The sequence below is a fragment of the Dreissena polymorpha genome, chromosome 10 (assembly GCF_020536995.1).
Source record: "Dreissena polymorpha isolate Duluth1 chromosome 10, UMN_Dpol_1.0, whole genome shotgun sequence".
Classification (NCBI taxonomy): domain Eukaryota; kingdom Metazoa; phylum Mollusca; class Bivalvia; order Myida; family Dreissenidae; genus Dreissena; species Dreissena polymorpha.
In genome coordinates, this window is record NC_068364.1 from 33,928,259 (window position 1) to 33,945,710 (window position 17,452).

At 35.5% G+C, this 17,452-nt stretch overlaps 1 protein-coding gene across 3 annotated transcripts in view; it reads right to left on the reverse strand.

Moving 5' to 3' along the window:
* Positions 1-809: 809 nt before the first annotated feature.
* The window catches only part of LOC127847193 (uncharacterized), a 227,020-nt gene continuing 210,377 nt past the window's right edge, over positions 810-17,452 (reverse strand). For all 3 annotated transcript variants that reach the window (XM_052378918.1, XM_052378917.1, XM_052378916.1), the window contains exons 46-49: positions 15,490-15,563; positions 11,345-11,512; positions 10,006-10,228; positions 810-1,109 (exon numbers count right to left, since the gene is read on the reverse strand). In XM_052378918.1, coding sequence (XP_052234878.1) covers positions 939-1,109; positions 10,006-10,228; positions 11,345-11,512; positions 15,490-15,563 — 636 coding nt within the window. In that variant the 3' untranslated portion in view covers positions 810-938. The remainder of the gene's footprint in view (positions 1,110-10,005; positions 10,229-11,344; positions 11,513-15,489; positions 15,564-17,452) is intronic.

The window sequence follows — 17,452 nt, forward strand, 5'->3', positions numbered from 1 at the left end:
TCAAGGGAGCATTAACAAGTTTCTATATACAATATACTTGTAACTCTTCTTTATCCCTTTCCCGCTCAGAAGCAATATGGAAATGGCTATAAGCAAACAGCAAAAAAACCAGAACAGCCTACGAGTAACTCGCAGTCCGTTCAGGTTTAATGCTGTTTGCTGTTCATCAGTACATAAGGGTTAGAAATTAAGACTTTAAAACTTGAATCTAGTAAGAAAGGTCTTGAATAAAATGTTACTTTCTAAGGGACTGCAAATGCATCAAAATACGTATCTAAGTGGTAAAGGGTTAATTTTGTATGTGCACCTATGAAATGGCAAGTTTGAAATGTTCACTCTTGTGTTACTATAACAAATTTTGTTTTTAATCATTACATTTATAAACAAGGTAAATAATCACAGAAACTTAAAACGCAGACAGTAAAGAAAACAATATGAACAGACGTTTTTATACCTGAGTTATATCTCCTTTACTAATTGTTTATCTTGTTGACAAACAACAAACACATTATTTTCATACTGATAAACAGGAACTTTAGTTTAGCAATACAAAATACTTTAATTTTTTCTGTCAATTGGAAGTCATTTTTTGTTTTTGATTTGGAATAATTATGTATTACCATATTTTACAAACAACATATAAAACTAATATAGCAAAAACAGCATGGCAAAAGATTGTAACAATAGAACATTAACAATCAATATCAACAATAAACAATTAACAATATAAATATTAAGAAAACCTATCTAAAAACATACATCCTATGAAATAAATCGTATCACAGAATAAATCACAATTAACTATCATGACATTTTTCATTATTTAATAAAAATTAACAAATAGTAATGCAAGGCTCAGAAAAAAGTTATTTTGATATATGAAACTTATACCAAAGTCAACACCAAAAAGAAAATATAGATAACAACATTTATGTCCACTAAATTCGAATGAGCTGGCCAATTTTGATTGGAGGAAAATGTGAAGGACTGAGGTCAGACTTGGTGAGAGTTCGAGACCGTTGTGGACGCTTTGAGCTCAATTTCGGCTGACCTTCTTTCAGCTGTTTCACAAACACTTCAGGAAGATGTTGTGTTCTTTCCCTTTGTTGCTGAAAATAAAATATTGAAGGTTTCAATATACTCAATTTGTATGGTGTTAAATGCTGTACTCTTCAAACACAATCTACAGCATTTGTTTGAGGTTAGAGTCTACATGAGACTTTGACAGTTGGTCGGTAATCCTTGTCAATTTGAGAGAAGCTGGTAAAAAACTGGCCGTAAAAACAGTGACAGTTGATTCGCATCAAGTTCTTTCTTACAAACCACATGATCCATCTGTTTTATTTTTCAAATCAATTTGGCTTGGTATGCTCTTAAAGAAATGGTACGGGTATGAGGGTCTCTATGCACAAAAGTTTAACTTTATTTTTTGTTTTGAATTTGTCAAGGAAATCTTTTAGTATATTGTGACCTTCCAAGTTATGTTCCTTTGTTAGGTTCTTTCCTTTGTAGATGAAATTAAAATATTTAATATACTTTCCTTTATTGTTAAAGGGCCTATAATATCGAACAATTGTTTGCCTGGTACTTCATAATTGATACAAAACGCTTAAAATGCATTTTTAGAAAAATTGATAACACAAGAGTTCCGCGGTCGGAGATGACCGCATTGAAGCCGGATTTTTGATTTAAATGACAGGAAAGTACCTTTCGTGTTTTTGTCAATGCAATACTTAAATTACTGAAATATTGTTCAAAGGTCAAAATGAAATGTAAGTACTTTTCAAGGCATGAGCAAACCTTGTGTTATGTTTTGAATGCATGCATATACATGAACAACAATAACATTTAAGGTCACAAATATGAACTTGAATTGACAATTAGGAAAGTTTGATCTCAATTTTTTTATTAGCAAATTAGTGACATATTGTTTGAAGTTTCCATCAATTTCATTATCAAATGTAAGAAAATAAACTTAGATGAAATAATACTATTTATTGTTTTGCTTTCACATACCTACACAGAAATCCAGACAGCCTTATGATCACTCCAAAAGGTTTCTATCACACCAGTTCTAGCAGTGACCTTGACCTTAGAATGAATGACCTTGAAATGACCAGTGGTCATCTAAGTGTGCTTGCAAACCTTCATGTCAAGTTTGAAGACTCTATGTCCAAGCATACCAAAGTTATAACAATTTTAACATTTTAACATTTAAGGTCACAGTGACCTTGACCTTCAAATGAATGACATTGAAATGACCAGTGGTCATCTTCTAGTACTGGCCAATCTTTATTTCAAGTTTGAAGACTCTAGGTACAAGCATACCAAAGTTATAACATGAAATAAGAACTTTAACATTTTTACATTCAAGGTCACAGTGACCTTGACCTTCAAATGAATGACCTTGAAATGTCCAGTGGTTACTTACTAGTTCTGGCCAACCTTCATGTCAAGTTTCAAGACTCTAGGTCCAAGCATACCAAAGTTATAACAACTTTAACATTTTTACATTCAAGGTCACAGTGACCTTGACCTTCAAATGAATGACCTTGAAATGTCCAGTGGTTACTTACTAGTTCTGGCCAACCTTCATGTCAAGTTTCAAGACTCTAGGTCCAAGCATACCAAAGTTATAACAACTTTAACATTTTTATATTGAAGGTCACAGTGACCTTGACCTTCAAATGAATGACCTTGAAATGACCAGTGGTCATCTGTTAATCCTGGCCAACCTTCATGTCAAGTTTGAAGACTCTAGGTCCAAGCATACCAAAGTTATACCATGAAATAAGAACTTTAACATTTTTACATTCAAGGTCACAGTGACCTTGACCTTCAAATGAATGACCTTGAAATGACCAGTGGTTACTAACTAGTTATGGCCAACCTTCATGTCAAGTTTCAAGACTCTAGGTCCAAGCATACCAAAGTTATAACAACTTTAACATTTTTTATATTGAAGGTCACAGTGACCTTGACCTTCAAATGAATGACCTTGAAATGACCAGTGGTCATCTGTTAATCCTGGCCAACCTTCATGTCAAGTTTGAAGACTCTAGGTCCAAGCATACCAAAGTTATACCATGAAATAAGAACTTTAACATTTTCGAGCACGCCGCCACCCCGCCCGCCCGCCCGCCCCCCCGCCCGCCCGACAACATCAATCTATAAGCCGAGATTTTTTCGAAAAAAATCCGGCTAATAATGAACAAATTTTAATGAAAACACTCGTACAACAGAGTAAAATAAGAAACCGTCGGAGACAGGTGATGCTCCCCAAAGTGTTTTTTTTTGTCACAATATTGCACTATATATTCAGATAAAAGGAAACATGTTGAGGGGCATAACTTTGGACAAAATAATACGATGGATGGTTTAGCAACTTAAAATTTTCAAAGGGCCATAACTCTCTAAATAAATCCTCTAACCAGAACCCACAAATAACATGCGCAACTCCTCAAGGTAGTTAAGCTTCCCATAAAGCTTCATTGAATTCCAGCCAGTAGTTGGGGGGACAAGAATTGCACTATATGTACAGTTTTTAGAAAATTTCAAAGGGCCATAACTCTGTGAAAAATCATCTGACCATAACCGGCTGATAATATGCACATCTCCTGTTGGTAGAGAAGCTTCCCATAAAGTTTCATTGAATTCCGGTCATTAATTGCTGAGAAATAGCCCGGGCAGAAATTGTGCATGGACGGACACACGGGCAGACGAAGCGGCAACTATATGCTCCCCCAAAAATTGTGGGGGAGCATAATAAATTGAAACCCCAACCACTGAGTAGTCAAATTACACCTCTTTACACACTTTTAAATGCAAAAATACCCTTAAAATGGCAGCAGATGCAGAACAAAATTAACCCTTTACTGCTCAAAAGGAAAGAGAAAATGGCTTTATGCAACCTGAACATAAAATCATAAGAGTCTGCGAGTGAAGTAAATTGACATTGTATGCTGTTTGATGCTCATTAGTATCTATGGGTTGAAAATGAAGTCTTTAAAACTGGAATCTATGAAAAAAGTATTTCATTTAATTAGATTTTTTAAGGGTCTACCAATGGGTCAAAATGCTGTCTGAGATGGAAAGGGTTAAATCATCTGCACTTTAAAATCTATTGCACTACTGACCCTGTTTACATGAAATTAATTGAAGTTTAAAAGAAAAGACGACAATAAATGGCTTACAAAACAATACATCAATCATTGGCTATAAATCTGAAACCAATGACCTTGACCAGGTAACAATAACTGACAATGATGCTGACATTTAACCTATGACCTTTACTTTAAGGAAGAAATCTAGTTGTGTAAAACACATGCTCTTATATTGATGAAATTAATTTATTTCGTTCAAAACATACACGTTTTTTAATAGACAGACTTACAAACATCTTACAACATAGAAAATTTTCAACAAGAGCTTTGTCACAGACAAAACTTAAGTCCCCTGCCAGGTAAATGTTGTATGAGTAAGGTCAGTTGGCACATTTTAGTTTTCCATTATTTTTGTAACCATAGCAATCACACTTTTTGTCCTTGAGAATAAAACTTGAAATAATGTGCATATTCCCCATATGACCCTTTATCCACATTCTGAGCTTTATCAACCTCGCTTCAGAACTTGTTCGGGATAAAACATTTCATTATTTCTGTTACCATAGCAATCACAATGTTTGTCCTTGAATGTAAAACTTGAAATAATGTGCATATTCCCCATATGACCCTTTATCCATATTCTGAGTTATATCAACCTCGCTTCAGAACTTGTTCCAGATAAAACATTTCATTATTTCTGTTACCATAGCATTTGTTACTATGGCAACCACAATTTTGCGAGTAAAAAAACTTAAAAAACGTAATTATCCATTATAATGACCATCGACTATCCACACTCCAAGTTTCATCAAGCTTGCATACTTTTTTAATTAGCACAAGATCAGTGTTTGTTCATGCAAACAAATCAGGAAAAAACCAACAGTCTCCTTCTGTTTAAGACTAAGGGACTAATACGTTCGTATTTCTTGCATGAAAATGTTGAATAAGCATTTGATATTTATTTTAAGACAGTGGACTACGGTAATAGTGTTAATTTACATTTTCAAATCTCTTTATTCAAAATCAATATTTATTTTGCAGATATTACACAATAATTCAAACTTAGAATCCATTGGTATTTTAAGTTAAGTGTTATAAAATCAATGGCATGCGTTTTAATTCTACGGGAACATAAGATCAAGTTAGAGATGTAACTTATTAAAAATATGTCATATAACACTAAACATTCATGCACACATGCAACATAAAATTCAAATGTGTGTGAAAACAAAAGTCAATAATGGTGAGAACCATTTCAAGAAGAATTACATTTCCGTCTGTTGCCTTGAAGTATATATATATTTTTTTTTTTTGAACGGTGAGGTAGTTGCAATAATTTAACTCTCAGCTTTATAACCCAATGGGTTGCTGAGAGCCGCCATAGCAAAAATTATCAAAGGCTCTGGGAGTCCGTTTATATGGACCAGACGGTGAGGGTGCTTTAACATCAAGAAACAATATAAATACATGATTTATCAAAGTGTTTAACTACTATGCAGCATGTGATTTGCGTGCCTAACATGTTGACAACAATTTATGATACCTCGCAGTTTTACATCGTTATATATAGTCTCCACCAGCTGGATATTCTTTAAGTAACGGGTCACCTTGGATAGAAATTATTTCCAAAATGATTTCTCATAACAAAAATGTGGAAAGCAATAAAAATAATTCCACAATGCCTGTTCCACTCAGAACAAGACCGGTGTTTGCGCCGCTTTGATTTATTTTACTTTTTTTATCATTTGGCAGGTATAGATAATTATCTCCCTTTAAAGCTTATTTCTACCCTTGGATTAGTGTTTTGACCTTTGACCTTGAAGGATGACCTTGACGTTTCACCACTCAAAATGTGCAGCCCCATGAGGTACACATTAATGCCAAATATAAAGTTGCTATCTGAAGCAACATAGAAGTAAAGAGCATTTTTCGAAACCTAAACGCAAAGTGTGACGGACAGACTGACGGACGGACAGTCCAATCACTATATGTTCCTCTTTGAGGGCATAATTATAACTAGAACAGGAAGGACTTGACTGTCAACTGCATTATAACTGACCTAAAATAAAAAAACAAACAAGGGCCATGCAGTATTTAGGGAGTTGTCTTGGACATTGTGCAGTGGTGCTGACCCCTTGACCCAGAAAAAAAAGCTCTAGCGGCTAATGGTTCTATCCCCATGGTGAAACTGTTCTATAGATCTCACTCAAAGAAATTGGTTTTACCCAGGAAAAGAGTGTTTCAATAAGCTTAAGGCTTGCGATGCAATCAAGCTAAAATAAACTTGGTTGACATACATTTGCAGAGACAGCAAAATAAATCAAATAGGGTTGGAAACTATAACATTTGGAGGCCATTGGTAAGTGGGCACCTGCTTATTTCCATCCCTGGAGTGAATTTATATGCTTTAGGCAAAATTTGAATTAGTTCATGTTTTTATACCATTTTAAACATTGATTACATGTGTATAACAAGTCATTACTTTGGATGCAGATTTAACATGATGTGAAAATACTGGATCTGAATATTCGTGCAGCATTTATATATTTAGGTTACCAAGATTTCAATCTTTTGAGGTATGACTATTAGTTTTAAAACCAGTATCGTCATGGATCAAAGACCAGCTATGTTAGATAATCATTAACATATAATTTTCAGTTAAAACCAATTAATGACAAACATAGGGTTAAGTATTCATAATAAGCCTACACTCTGGTAAAACAGGACTTTATGCATGAGAATAAAATATCATCCCAGATTAGCCGGTGAAGTCTCAGGACTTTATACATGAGAATAAAATATCGTCCCAGATTAGCCGGTGAATCTCAGGACTTTATGCATGAGAATAAAATATCATCCCAAATTAGCCGATGAAGTCTCAGGACTTTATGCATGAGAATAAAATATCGTCCCAGATTAGCCGGTGAAGTCTCCAAACGCTAATCAAGGGCAACACTTTTCGTCTAGACTGGATTTTCATTTAGAAGAGACTTCCTTTAAAACAAAAATTCCATAAAGCGGAAAGTGTCGTCCCTGATAAGCCTGTGCAGATGATACTTTACGCCCATGCAGTTTACCCCGTTTTCCCAGAAACTGTTTAAATTATCCCTTTCCCCATAAGAAGCAAAGTGAAAATGGCTGTTGTAACCAGCATAAAACCAGAACAGCAAGCGAGTAACTCGTAGTCTGTTCAGGTTTTATGCTGTTTGCTGCGTGTCAGTTTCTAAGGTTGAACATGAAGCCTTTACAACTTGAATTTGGTAAGAAAGGTATTTAATTAAATTTAAATTACAAAGGAACTGCAAATGCGTCAAAATACATGTAAATACGTGGTAAAGGTTAATATCATGCAAGGCATTGTACATAGTTACACTTATTTGCATGCAAAACCTAGTACTTAAATACCTTATGTTGTGGTCGTGCTTTTTCAGCCTCAATAAAAGCACGAATAAAGCCAAGTTTCTATAGCAACAAAAGAACTCAAAACTTACTACATGTAAGTAACAAAAAACTTATTTGCTAACAAAACTTGTATGTTTGGAATAATCTAAAATGATAAGAAAAGAAACAAGAGCTGTCAGAGGACAGCGCGCTCGACTATTCGAGTGCTTGACAGTATTACGTAAGCCATCATGGGCAAATTGTTCATATTCAATGATTTATAAGACGATCTTTCAAAAATAAAAAAGGAAAAAAAAAATTAAGGGGGTGCAGGGGGGGTATAGAGGGGGTATAATGTGGGGCGTGGTTATTTATTAGACGATCTTTCAAAAATAAAAAAGGATTTTTTTTTAATTGAGGGGGTAAGGGGGGTGAGAGGGGGGTATAATGTGGGGTGTGGTCATTTATTAGATGATCTTTCAAAAAATTATAGAAAGGGAAAAAACAAAATTTGGGGGGGGGGGGGGAGGTGGGGGCAGGGATTCTTGGTTGGGGTGTGGGGTATTGTTTGGCTGGAATCCATTGTGGTATTCAGGTAAGTGTTGTTTTGTCAAAGTATTAATAAAATCTGATCATAAATAAAGAAGTTATGGCAATGTAAGCAAAATGTTCAATTATCTAAGTATAAAAGGGGCAATAATTCTGTCAAAATGCTTGATACAGTTGTCTGCTCTTGTTTATAGGTTGGGATCATGATGGTTAACAAGTATGCAAAATATGAAAGCAATATGTCAAGGTACATAGGAAATAATTGGGGTAGTGCGCAAACTTTAACATAGATTTATCAATAATATGCATATTCTAAGTATAAAAGGGGCAATAATTCTGTCAAAATGCTTGATACAGTTGTCTGCTCTTGTTAATAGGTTGGGTTCATGTTGGTAAACAAGTATGCAAAATATGAAAGCAATATATCAAGGGGCATAGGAAATATTTGGGGTAGTACGCAAACTTTAACATAGATTTATCAATAATATGCATATTCAAAGTATATAAGGGGCAATAATTCTGTCAAAATGCTTGATAGAGTTGTCTGCCCTATGTTCATAGGTTGGGGCCATGTTGGTAAAGAAGTATGCAAAATATGAAAGCAATTTGTCAAGGGACATTGATAATATTTGGGGTAGTACGCAAACTTTAACATTTGCACGCTCACGCAAACGCTAACGCCAAGGTGAGTAGGATAGTACCACTATATATATTTCATATATAATAGTCAAGCTAAATACGTTTGATTATTGTTTGCCTTTGCAGGGATTTAAACCCACTATATTTCGGAGAAAATCCAACAAGCTTTTACAGGGCATTTTAAACTTACCTAGCAGCATATTTTGAATGCATTGCGTTACACATATTTTGCCAATTACCAGTTAAAAGCATTACAAGTTTAATAATAAATATTACATATTTCAAATATTGATTATCTAGTATAAAAGAAACTGTTAGAAAAATAATTAAATTTGCTAATTTTCGGTAATTGTATTTGTGTAATTACTGTAAAATCATTCACATTTGTCAGCATAAAATGTCATGGTTATTCAAACAAGAGCACTGCATAACGGATGCCACGCTCGACTGCGAAAGCTTGTCAGATTTTTTTTTAGAGGTCACAGTGACCTTGACCTTTGACCTAGTGACCCAAAAATGATTGTGGCGTGTAGAACTCATCAAGGTGCATCTACATATGAAGATTCAAAGTTGGAGGTGGAAGCACTTTGATTTTAGAGCAAAATACCAAAGTTTTAGCACAACGCCAGCGTACGTCGCACGACACGACGAGCTGGCTATGACAATACCTTGGGTTTTCTCCGAAAACAGCCGAGCTAAAAATAACTTTTTCCTGACCACATAAATTGGTTGTTTTCTGATTTTGGAAGAAAATAACAGGAATTCTATGCTGGTCTTTTGCATTGTGAAAGTTTAAATTTGTGGATTGGTCAACCCACAAAATCAACATAAATTATTGTCCCACAAAAAAAGAATATTTTACAGTTTTAACCATTGTGAGAACATGTTACATTTGAGCTACAGTATCAAATTTTATAATCAAGATTATATTAACATTTAAAGTTTGCAGAGAGGAAACGAGTATCCAAAATACCAAACATCTAAATTCAGTCTCAATTTAAAATCTGTGCGAAGGAGAACAGTTTTGACCAAGCACTTTTGGCTTCTTTTGACTTTTGCCTACTAATCACTTTTGGCCACTTATGTCTCTTGACTAAGTGATTTTTTGGCTACTTTTCAAGTTTGGCTTTCCTATGACAACTTTTGGCTACTTATGAATTTGCTATTAAGATGACTTTTGGCTACTAAGATGACTTTTGCTATTTATGACATCGAGATTCTTATGACTTTTGGCTACTTAGATGACTTTCGGCTACTTAGATGACTTTTGGCTACTTAGATGACATTTTGCTAATTTGACTTTTATCTACTTTATTTACTTTTGACTTCTTACCGATGTATACAGATGTAGTTTCTTCTTCACAAGCTGATAGTACTTGCAGTACGCGTCATGGTCTTTCTTGACGGCGGCCACGTTCGTGCGGGATTCCTTTGCAGGCGGGGGCGGTAGAGGGAGCGCCCACTCATAATGGTTCGCTGACAGCTGATTGGTCAGCTGAGGGGTGGCGGCTTCCAGGTGTGGCAGACGCAGGTCCTCGTCTGAGAACTCTCGAAGTCTGGAATGGAAAAAGGGGGTTAACTATATCAAGTGATAGTTTCACTGGAATGACAAAGGGGAATAACTCTGCCAAGTGACAGTTTCACAGGAATACAAAAAGGGGAATAACTCTATCTAGTGATACTTTCACTGAAATGAAAAAGGGGAATAACTCTTTAAAGTGACAGTTTCGCTGGAATGAAAAAGGGGAATAACTCTTTCAAGTGACAGTTTCACTGGAAAAAAGGGGAATAACTGCACGATTTACTCTAATGTTCTGTAAAACATTGTTATTTTAAATAAAAAAAATACCTTTAGAGGTAAGCGCATTGCTTAAGCTTTCTGTAGTTGAAGACTATTGTTTACCTCTAAGAGTCTTGAGGGTTAGAGAGTATTTTATGTGCAGTTTGTACAAAAAAAGGGACTATTTCCCTCGATGCCTTTTTATAATTGCATGATAGCTCCCTTTTCTTAGCTATGGGTATACTATTATGGTTTATGATTACATGTAGTTATCAATTATTTTGTTATAATATTGTAAATAACTCTGTTACAGATATAGATTTCTTACTTTGTTGCAATTTTTATTTAGAATAACAATGAAGATAACAAACTTTATTTTATGCTTTTCGGTGGATTATTGTGAAAAATCTTTGAGTAAAAAATGAAAATTCACTGTTTCAAACAGTGAAAATTATAAATAATTCTTACTATTTAACTGTGAAAAAATGTTGTTGTTTTTATGTCATTACTTTAGCGTAATTCTCCAGTTTAAATACACAAAATAATCATTTGTTAGCATAAAATAAAAATAAAAATTGTTGGATTGGTTTGAATATGGATTACTTGTCATTATAGAAAAAGTTTTCTATGATCACTTGTGAATTATAATCGATATTCCACCAAATCAAACAAATATCATCTATTAAACTCAGTTTATCAACCCCTCCCTGGATGGGAGCACTGCAATAGATTAAACCAACATGATGAAAATACTTAATTCAACATGTAAACTATAGAGAAAAATCAAGCGCAGTCGGAGGGTCACAGAGAAATTTTGTCAACATGTATTGTAGATTTTATTGATAAGGGCTGGTGGGGGCTTTTGCTTTTGAAAAGGTCACAGCGGTATTACCTGTTACTATTAGGCATCTGTACCACGTCGGACGAATTGTTGTCAGGCATCATCCCCTGGGGGCGATGCTGGGGAATCTTCCTTGGCGGTTGAGAACGGTCGCGCATCGAGGGCACCTCTGTAGTCCACTGCATTTGTAGGATACCATAGTTGCTGAGACCCGCATGCCTGCACGTGTGGGATAAAAGCAAATGAGTCTGGATCTAGGAAAAAAGGGCTTAAGTAAATGAGCCTCAATCTGGGAAAAAAGGGGATGAATCCATGTGTACTTGTTAGACCTCCACTCAACATGGACATTATTGTGTTTTGCTGCATATATATATATATATATATATATATATATATATATACACACTTCAACACCGTTATTTCAAAGTCGTCAGGACCGTTAAAAAAACTTCGGATTAACGATAATTCGAAATAAACATTTGACAGATGACTTCTTTGATTCCTTAAAAATAAAACGTGGAATTTGCATGGTTTGGTTACACGCTTACTTTAAAACGTAAACTAGTCAGATAGCAATATATTTCTACTCGTAACAAACGGGGGAATAAACTGATTCTTTTTCTTGTTTTTATTTTTCTCTAATTACAGAACATATAAAATAAAACGAATAGCACAAATTATCAGACATACATACATTTTCGGAAATGAATTAACCTTTTTTAATAATACGCGATGTCTATCTGAACACCGGCGTTCGCGCAGACGACAAAGGTGTAATTATCGGCTTTTGACGCGCCACGTGTGAAATTATGCTCAGTATTTTGCAGTTTTGACTTCGGATTAAAGATTGATAATTAGGTGCGAATTATAGTGTTGGGACCGAAAGAATCACTTCGAATTAAGGATTTCTTCGGTTTAACGAAGTTCGGATTAACAATGAAATTTTACATTAAACAAATAAGAATCACGATCGGGACCAGAAAAATACTTCGAAATAACCATGACTTCGGGTTATCGGTGTTGGAAATAACGATGTTGAAGTGTATATATATATATATATATATATATATATATATATATATATATATATATATAGGATCTGGCATGAGTTGTTTTTATTAAACGAGTTCAGGAATTTTGTTAGTAATCTGTGAAGATGACACAGGCTTATCAGGAAAGACACTTTCTGCATTTATGGAATCTTTTGTTTAAAGGAAGTCTTTTCTAACAGATTAACAAATCCAGATTAGGCAGAAAGAGATGTCACTGAGTAGCCTGTGTGGACTGCACATGCTAATTTGGGACGACACTGTACACACATGCATTAAGCCCTATAGCAATAAAAGCCAATTGTATTTAAGCAGGCCAATAAAAGAGCATATGGACAAAATTTGCTACCCCAACAATTTTGATGACATAAAAGATTCTTCTGTTGGAAAAATAAAAAAAATGTTTGCTTAAAGAAAACAAAATATGCTTCACTCTGGATTTTTACGTGTTTTATTTTAGAAGTCTTCATTTAAAAATGTTGTCTTACTCATTCTGAGTGCGGACTGCACGGGCTTATCTGGGACAACACTTAGCGTATAAATGTCCCAGTAAAAAACAAAACATTTAAAAATGTTGTCTTACTCATTCTGAGTGCGGACTGCACGGGCTTATCTGGGACGACACTTTACGTATAAATGTCCCAGTAAAAAACAAAACATTTACAAATGTTGTCTTACTCATTCTGAGTGCGGACTGCACGGGCTTATCTGGGACGACACTTTACGTATAAATGTCCCAGTAAAAAACAAAACATTTACAAATGTTGTCTTACTCATTCTGAGTGCGGACTGCACCGGCTTATCTGGGAAGACACTTTACGTATAAATGTCCCAGTAAAAAACAAAACATTTAAAAATGTTGTCGTACTCATTCTGAGTGCGGACTGCACGGGCTTATCTGGGACGACACTTTACGTATAAATGTCCCAGTAAAAAACAAAACATTTACAAATGTTGTCTTACTCATTCTGAGTGTGGACTGCACGGGCTTATCTGGGACGACACTTTACGTATAAATGTCCCAGTAAAAAACAAAACATTTACAAATGTTGTCTTACTCATTCTGAGTGCGGACTGCACGGGCTTATCTGGGACGACACTTTACGTATAAATGTCCCAGTAAAAAACAAAACATTTACAAATGTTGTCTTACTCATTCTGAGTGCGGACTGCACGGGCTTATCTGGGAAGACACTTTACGTATAAATGTCCCAGTAAAAAACAAAACATTTAAAAATGTTGTCGTACTCATTCTGAGTGCGGACTGCACGGGCTTATCTGGGACGACACTTTACGTATAAATGTCCCAGTAAAAAACAAACATTTAAAAATGTTGTCGTACTCATTCTGAGTGCGGACTGCACGGGCTTATCTGGGACGACATTTTACGTATAAATGTCCCAGTAAAAAACAAAACATATACAAATGTTGTCTTACTCATTCTGAGTGCGGACTGCACGGGCTTATCTGGGACGACACTTTACGTATAAATGTCCCAGTAAAAAACAAAACATTTACAAATGTTGTCTTACTCATTCTGAGTGTGGACTGCACGGGCTTATCTGGGACGACACTTTACGTATAAATGTCCCAGTAAAAAACAAAACATTTACAAATGTTGTCTTACTCATTCTGAGTGCGGACTGCACGGGCTTATCTGGGACGACACTTTACGTATAAATGTCCCAGTAAAAAACAAAACATTTACAAATGTTGTCTTACTCATTCTGAGTGCGGACTGCACGGGCTTATCTGGGAAGACACTTTACGTATAAATGTCCCAGTAAAAAACAAAACATTTAAAAATGTTGTCGTACTCATTCTGAGTGCGGACTGCACGGGCTTATCTGGGACGACACTTTACGTATAAATGTCCCAGTAAAAAACAAAACATTTACAAATGTTGTCTTACTCATTCTGAGTGTGGACTGCACGGGCTTATCTGGGACGACACTTTACGTATAAATGTCCCAGTAAAAAACAAAACATTTACAAATGTTGTCTTACTCATTCTGAGTGCGGACTGCACGGGCTTATCTGGGACGACACTTTACGTATAAATGTCCCAGTAAAAAACAAAACATTTACAAATGTTGTCTTACTCATTCTGAGTGCGGACTGCACGGGCTTATCTGGGAAGACACTTTACGTATAAATGTCCCAGTAAAAAACAAAACATTTAAAAATGTTGTCGTACTCATTCTGAGTGCGGACTGCACGGGCTTATCTGGGACGACACTTTACGTATAAATGTCCCAGTAAAAAACAAAACATTTAAAAATGTTGTCGTACTCATTCTGAGTGCGGACTGCACGGGCTTATCTGGGACGACATTTTACGTATAAATGTCCCAGTAAAAAACAAAACATATACAAATGTTGTCTTACTCATTCTGAGTGCGGACTGCACGGGCTTATCTGGGACGACACTTTACGTATAAATGTCCCAGTAAAAAACAAAACATTTACAAATGTTGTCTTACTCATTCTGAGTGCGGACTGCACGGGCTTATCTGGGAAGACACTTTACGTATAAATGTCCCAGTAAAAAACAAAACATTTAAAAATGTTGTCGTACTCATTCTGAGTGCGGACTGCACGGGCTTATCTGGGACGACACTTTACGTATAAATGTCCCAGTAAAAAACAAAACATTTACAAATGTTGTCTTACTCATTCTGAGTGTGGACTGCACGGGCTTATCTGGGACGACACTTTACGTATAAATGTCCCAGTAAAAAACAAAACATTTACAAATGTTGTCTTACTCATTCTGAGTGCGGACTGCACGGGCTTATCTGGGACGACACTTTACGTATAAATGTCCCAGTAAAAAACAAAACATTTACAAATGTTGTCTTACTCATTCTGAGTGCGGACTGCACGGGCTTATCTGGGACGACACTTTACGTATAAATGTCCCAGTAAAAAATAAAACATTTACAAATGTTGTCTTACTCATTCTGAGTGCGGACTGCACGGGCTTATCTGGGACGACACTTTACGTATAAATGTCCCAGTAAAAAATAAAACATTTACAAATGTTGTCTTACTCATTCTGAGTGCGGACTGCACGGGCTTATCTGGGACGACACTTTACGTATAAATGTCCCAGTAAAAAACAAAACATATACAAATGTTGTCTTACTCATTCTGAGTGTGGACTGCCAGCTTCCCGGGTACGGACTCGATTCTGTGTCTGCCATCACCTGGATGAGGGACCTGCAGCAAGGGATAGAATTCCATTAGCTTACATATGACACACATCTGAGCTTATCCTAAAAACACAGTCATATGTCAAGATTGCTTCCCTGAAAAAATACATATTTTAAAAGAACAGTCGAATATCGAGATATTTTCCATTAAAAGGTATATATGTTAAAAAAATAACAGTCAAATGTTGATATTTTTTCCCTTAAAAATACATATGTTAAAAAAAGTCATATGTCCAGATTTTTCCCCTTAAAATATATATTAAAATTACAGTGTTAACGTATCAGGTGTTTAAGGAATTTTTTTTATGAAATTCAATGAAAGATCAAACCTAGCCATTATTGTTGTTTAGAGAAAACTCTATGATTTGTTAAACGCAAAACACCATTTTTAAGTGATACTTACCATGTGAAATTATCAAAGTTTGAAACTTTCACACATGTTTCTGTTATTTAATTAGCTTGAAAAAGTTCAAATAGTTCGTTCCACAAAGTGATAACATTTTTTGTGGACTGGCCACCCCAAAAACGTTTTGCAGAGTACAAAATTGTAAGTAGCTGAATGTTCTACAGACCTAAAGACTAAAAAAACATTCATTTATAGTTAAAATATGTGTACATTTTCAACAGTGTATACCAAAACAAAAGCTGCTTTAAAAAGATCAAATGCTACAAAGCGTTTAGCAAAAGGCAACAACATTTGTGCCTTTCTATGAGAACAAGAAACCTTCGGAGACGGGTGATGCTTCCCAAAGATTTTTTTTCACAATATTGCACTATATATTCTGATAAAAGGAAACGTCTTGAGGGGCATAACTTTGGAAAAAATAATACGATGGATGGTTTAGCAACTTAAAAATTTCAAAGGGCCATATCTCTCTAAATAAATCATCTTACCAGAACCCACTAATAACATGCGCATCTCCTCAAGGTAGTCAAGCTTCCCATAAAGCTTCATTGTATTCCAGTCAGTAGTTGGGGAGAAAAAGCCGGGACAAGAATTGCACTATATGTACAGTGTATGGAAAATTTCAAAGGGCCATAACTCTGTGAAAAATCATCCGACCATAACCGGCTGATAATATGCACATCTTCAGTTTGTAGTGAAGCTTCCCATAAAGTTTCATTGAATTCCGATCATTAATTGCTGAGAAATAGCCCGGAAAAGAATTGCACTATATGTACAGTTAATGGAAAATTTCAAAGGGCCATAACTCTGTGAAAAATCATCTGACCAGAACCCGCTGATAATATGCACATCTCCTCTTGGTAGTGAAGCTTCCCATAAAGTTTCATTGAATTCCAAAATTAGTTGCTGAGAAAAAGCCCGGACAAAAATTGTGCACGGACGGACAGACAAAGCGTCGACTATATGCTCCCCCCAAAATGTTTTGGGGGAGCATAAAAAAGGACTGAATGCATGTGCACAAAGTGTTGTCACAGATTAGCCTGTGCAGTCTGCACTTTTCACCCAAACTGGATTTTTGCTACTTCTTTTAAAACAAAAGATACTATTAAAGCCAAAGTGTCTGCACAGGCATATCTAGGACGACACTTTACGGTAATACCAAAAACTGATGCTATAAAAAGATCAAACGCTACAAAATGTTTGGCAAAAGACCACAACATTCTTAAATTGCTCTGTGAAAGCTTCAAGTTAGTAAAGTGTTATCCAAGATTAGCCTGCCCAGTCAGTGCAGGCTTATCAGGGATAACACTTTCTGTTTAAACTCTATTTACGTTTCGATGAGCCTTAAATCCTTAAAACCAAAAATCTCAAAAATCTGGGATGAAAGTTTACACCCATGCATTAAGCCCACATTTCTCAGAGCATGGCACTTTACACCCATGAAATAAGCCCACATTTCTCAGAGCAAGGCAATTAACACCCATGCATTA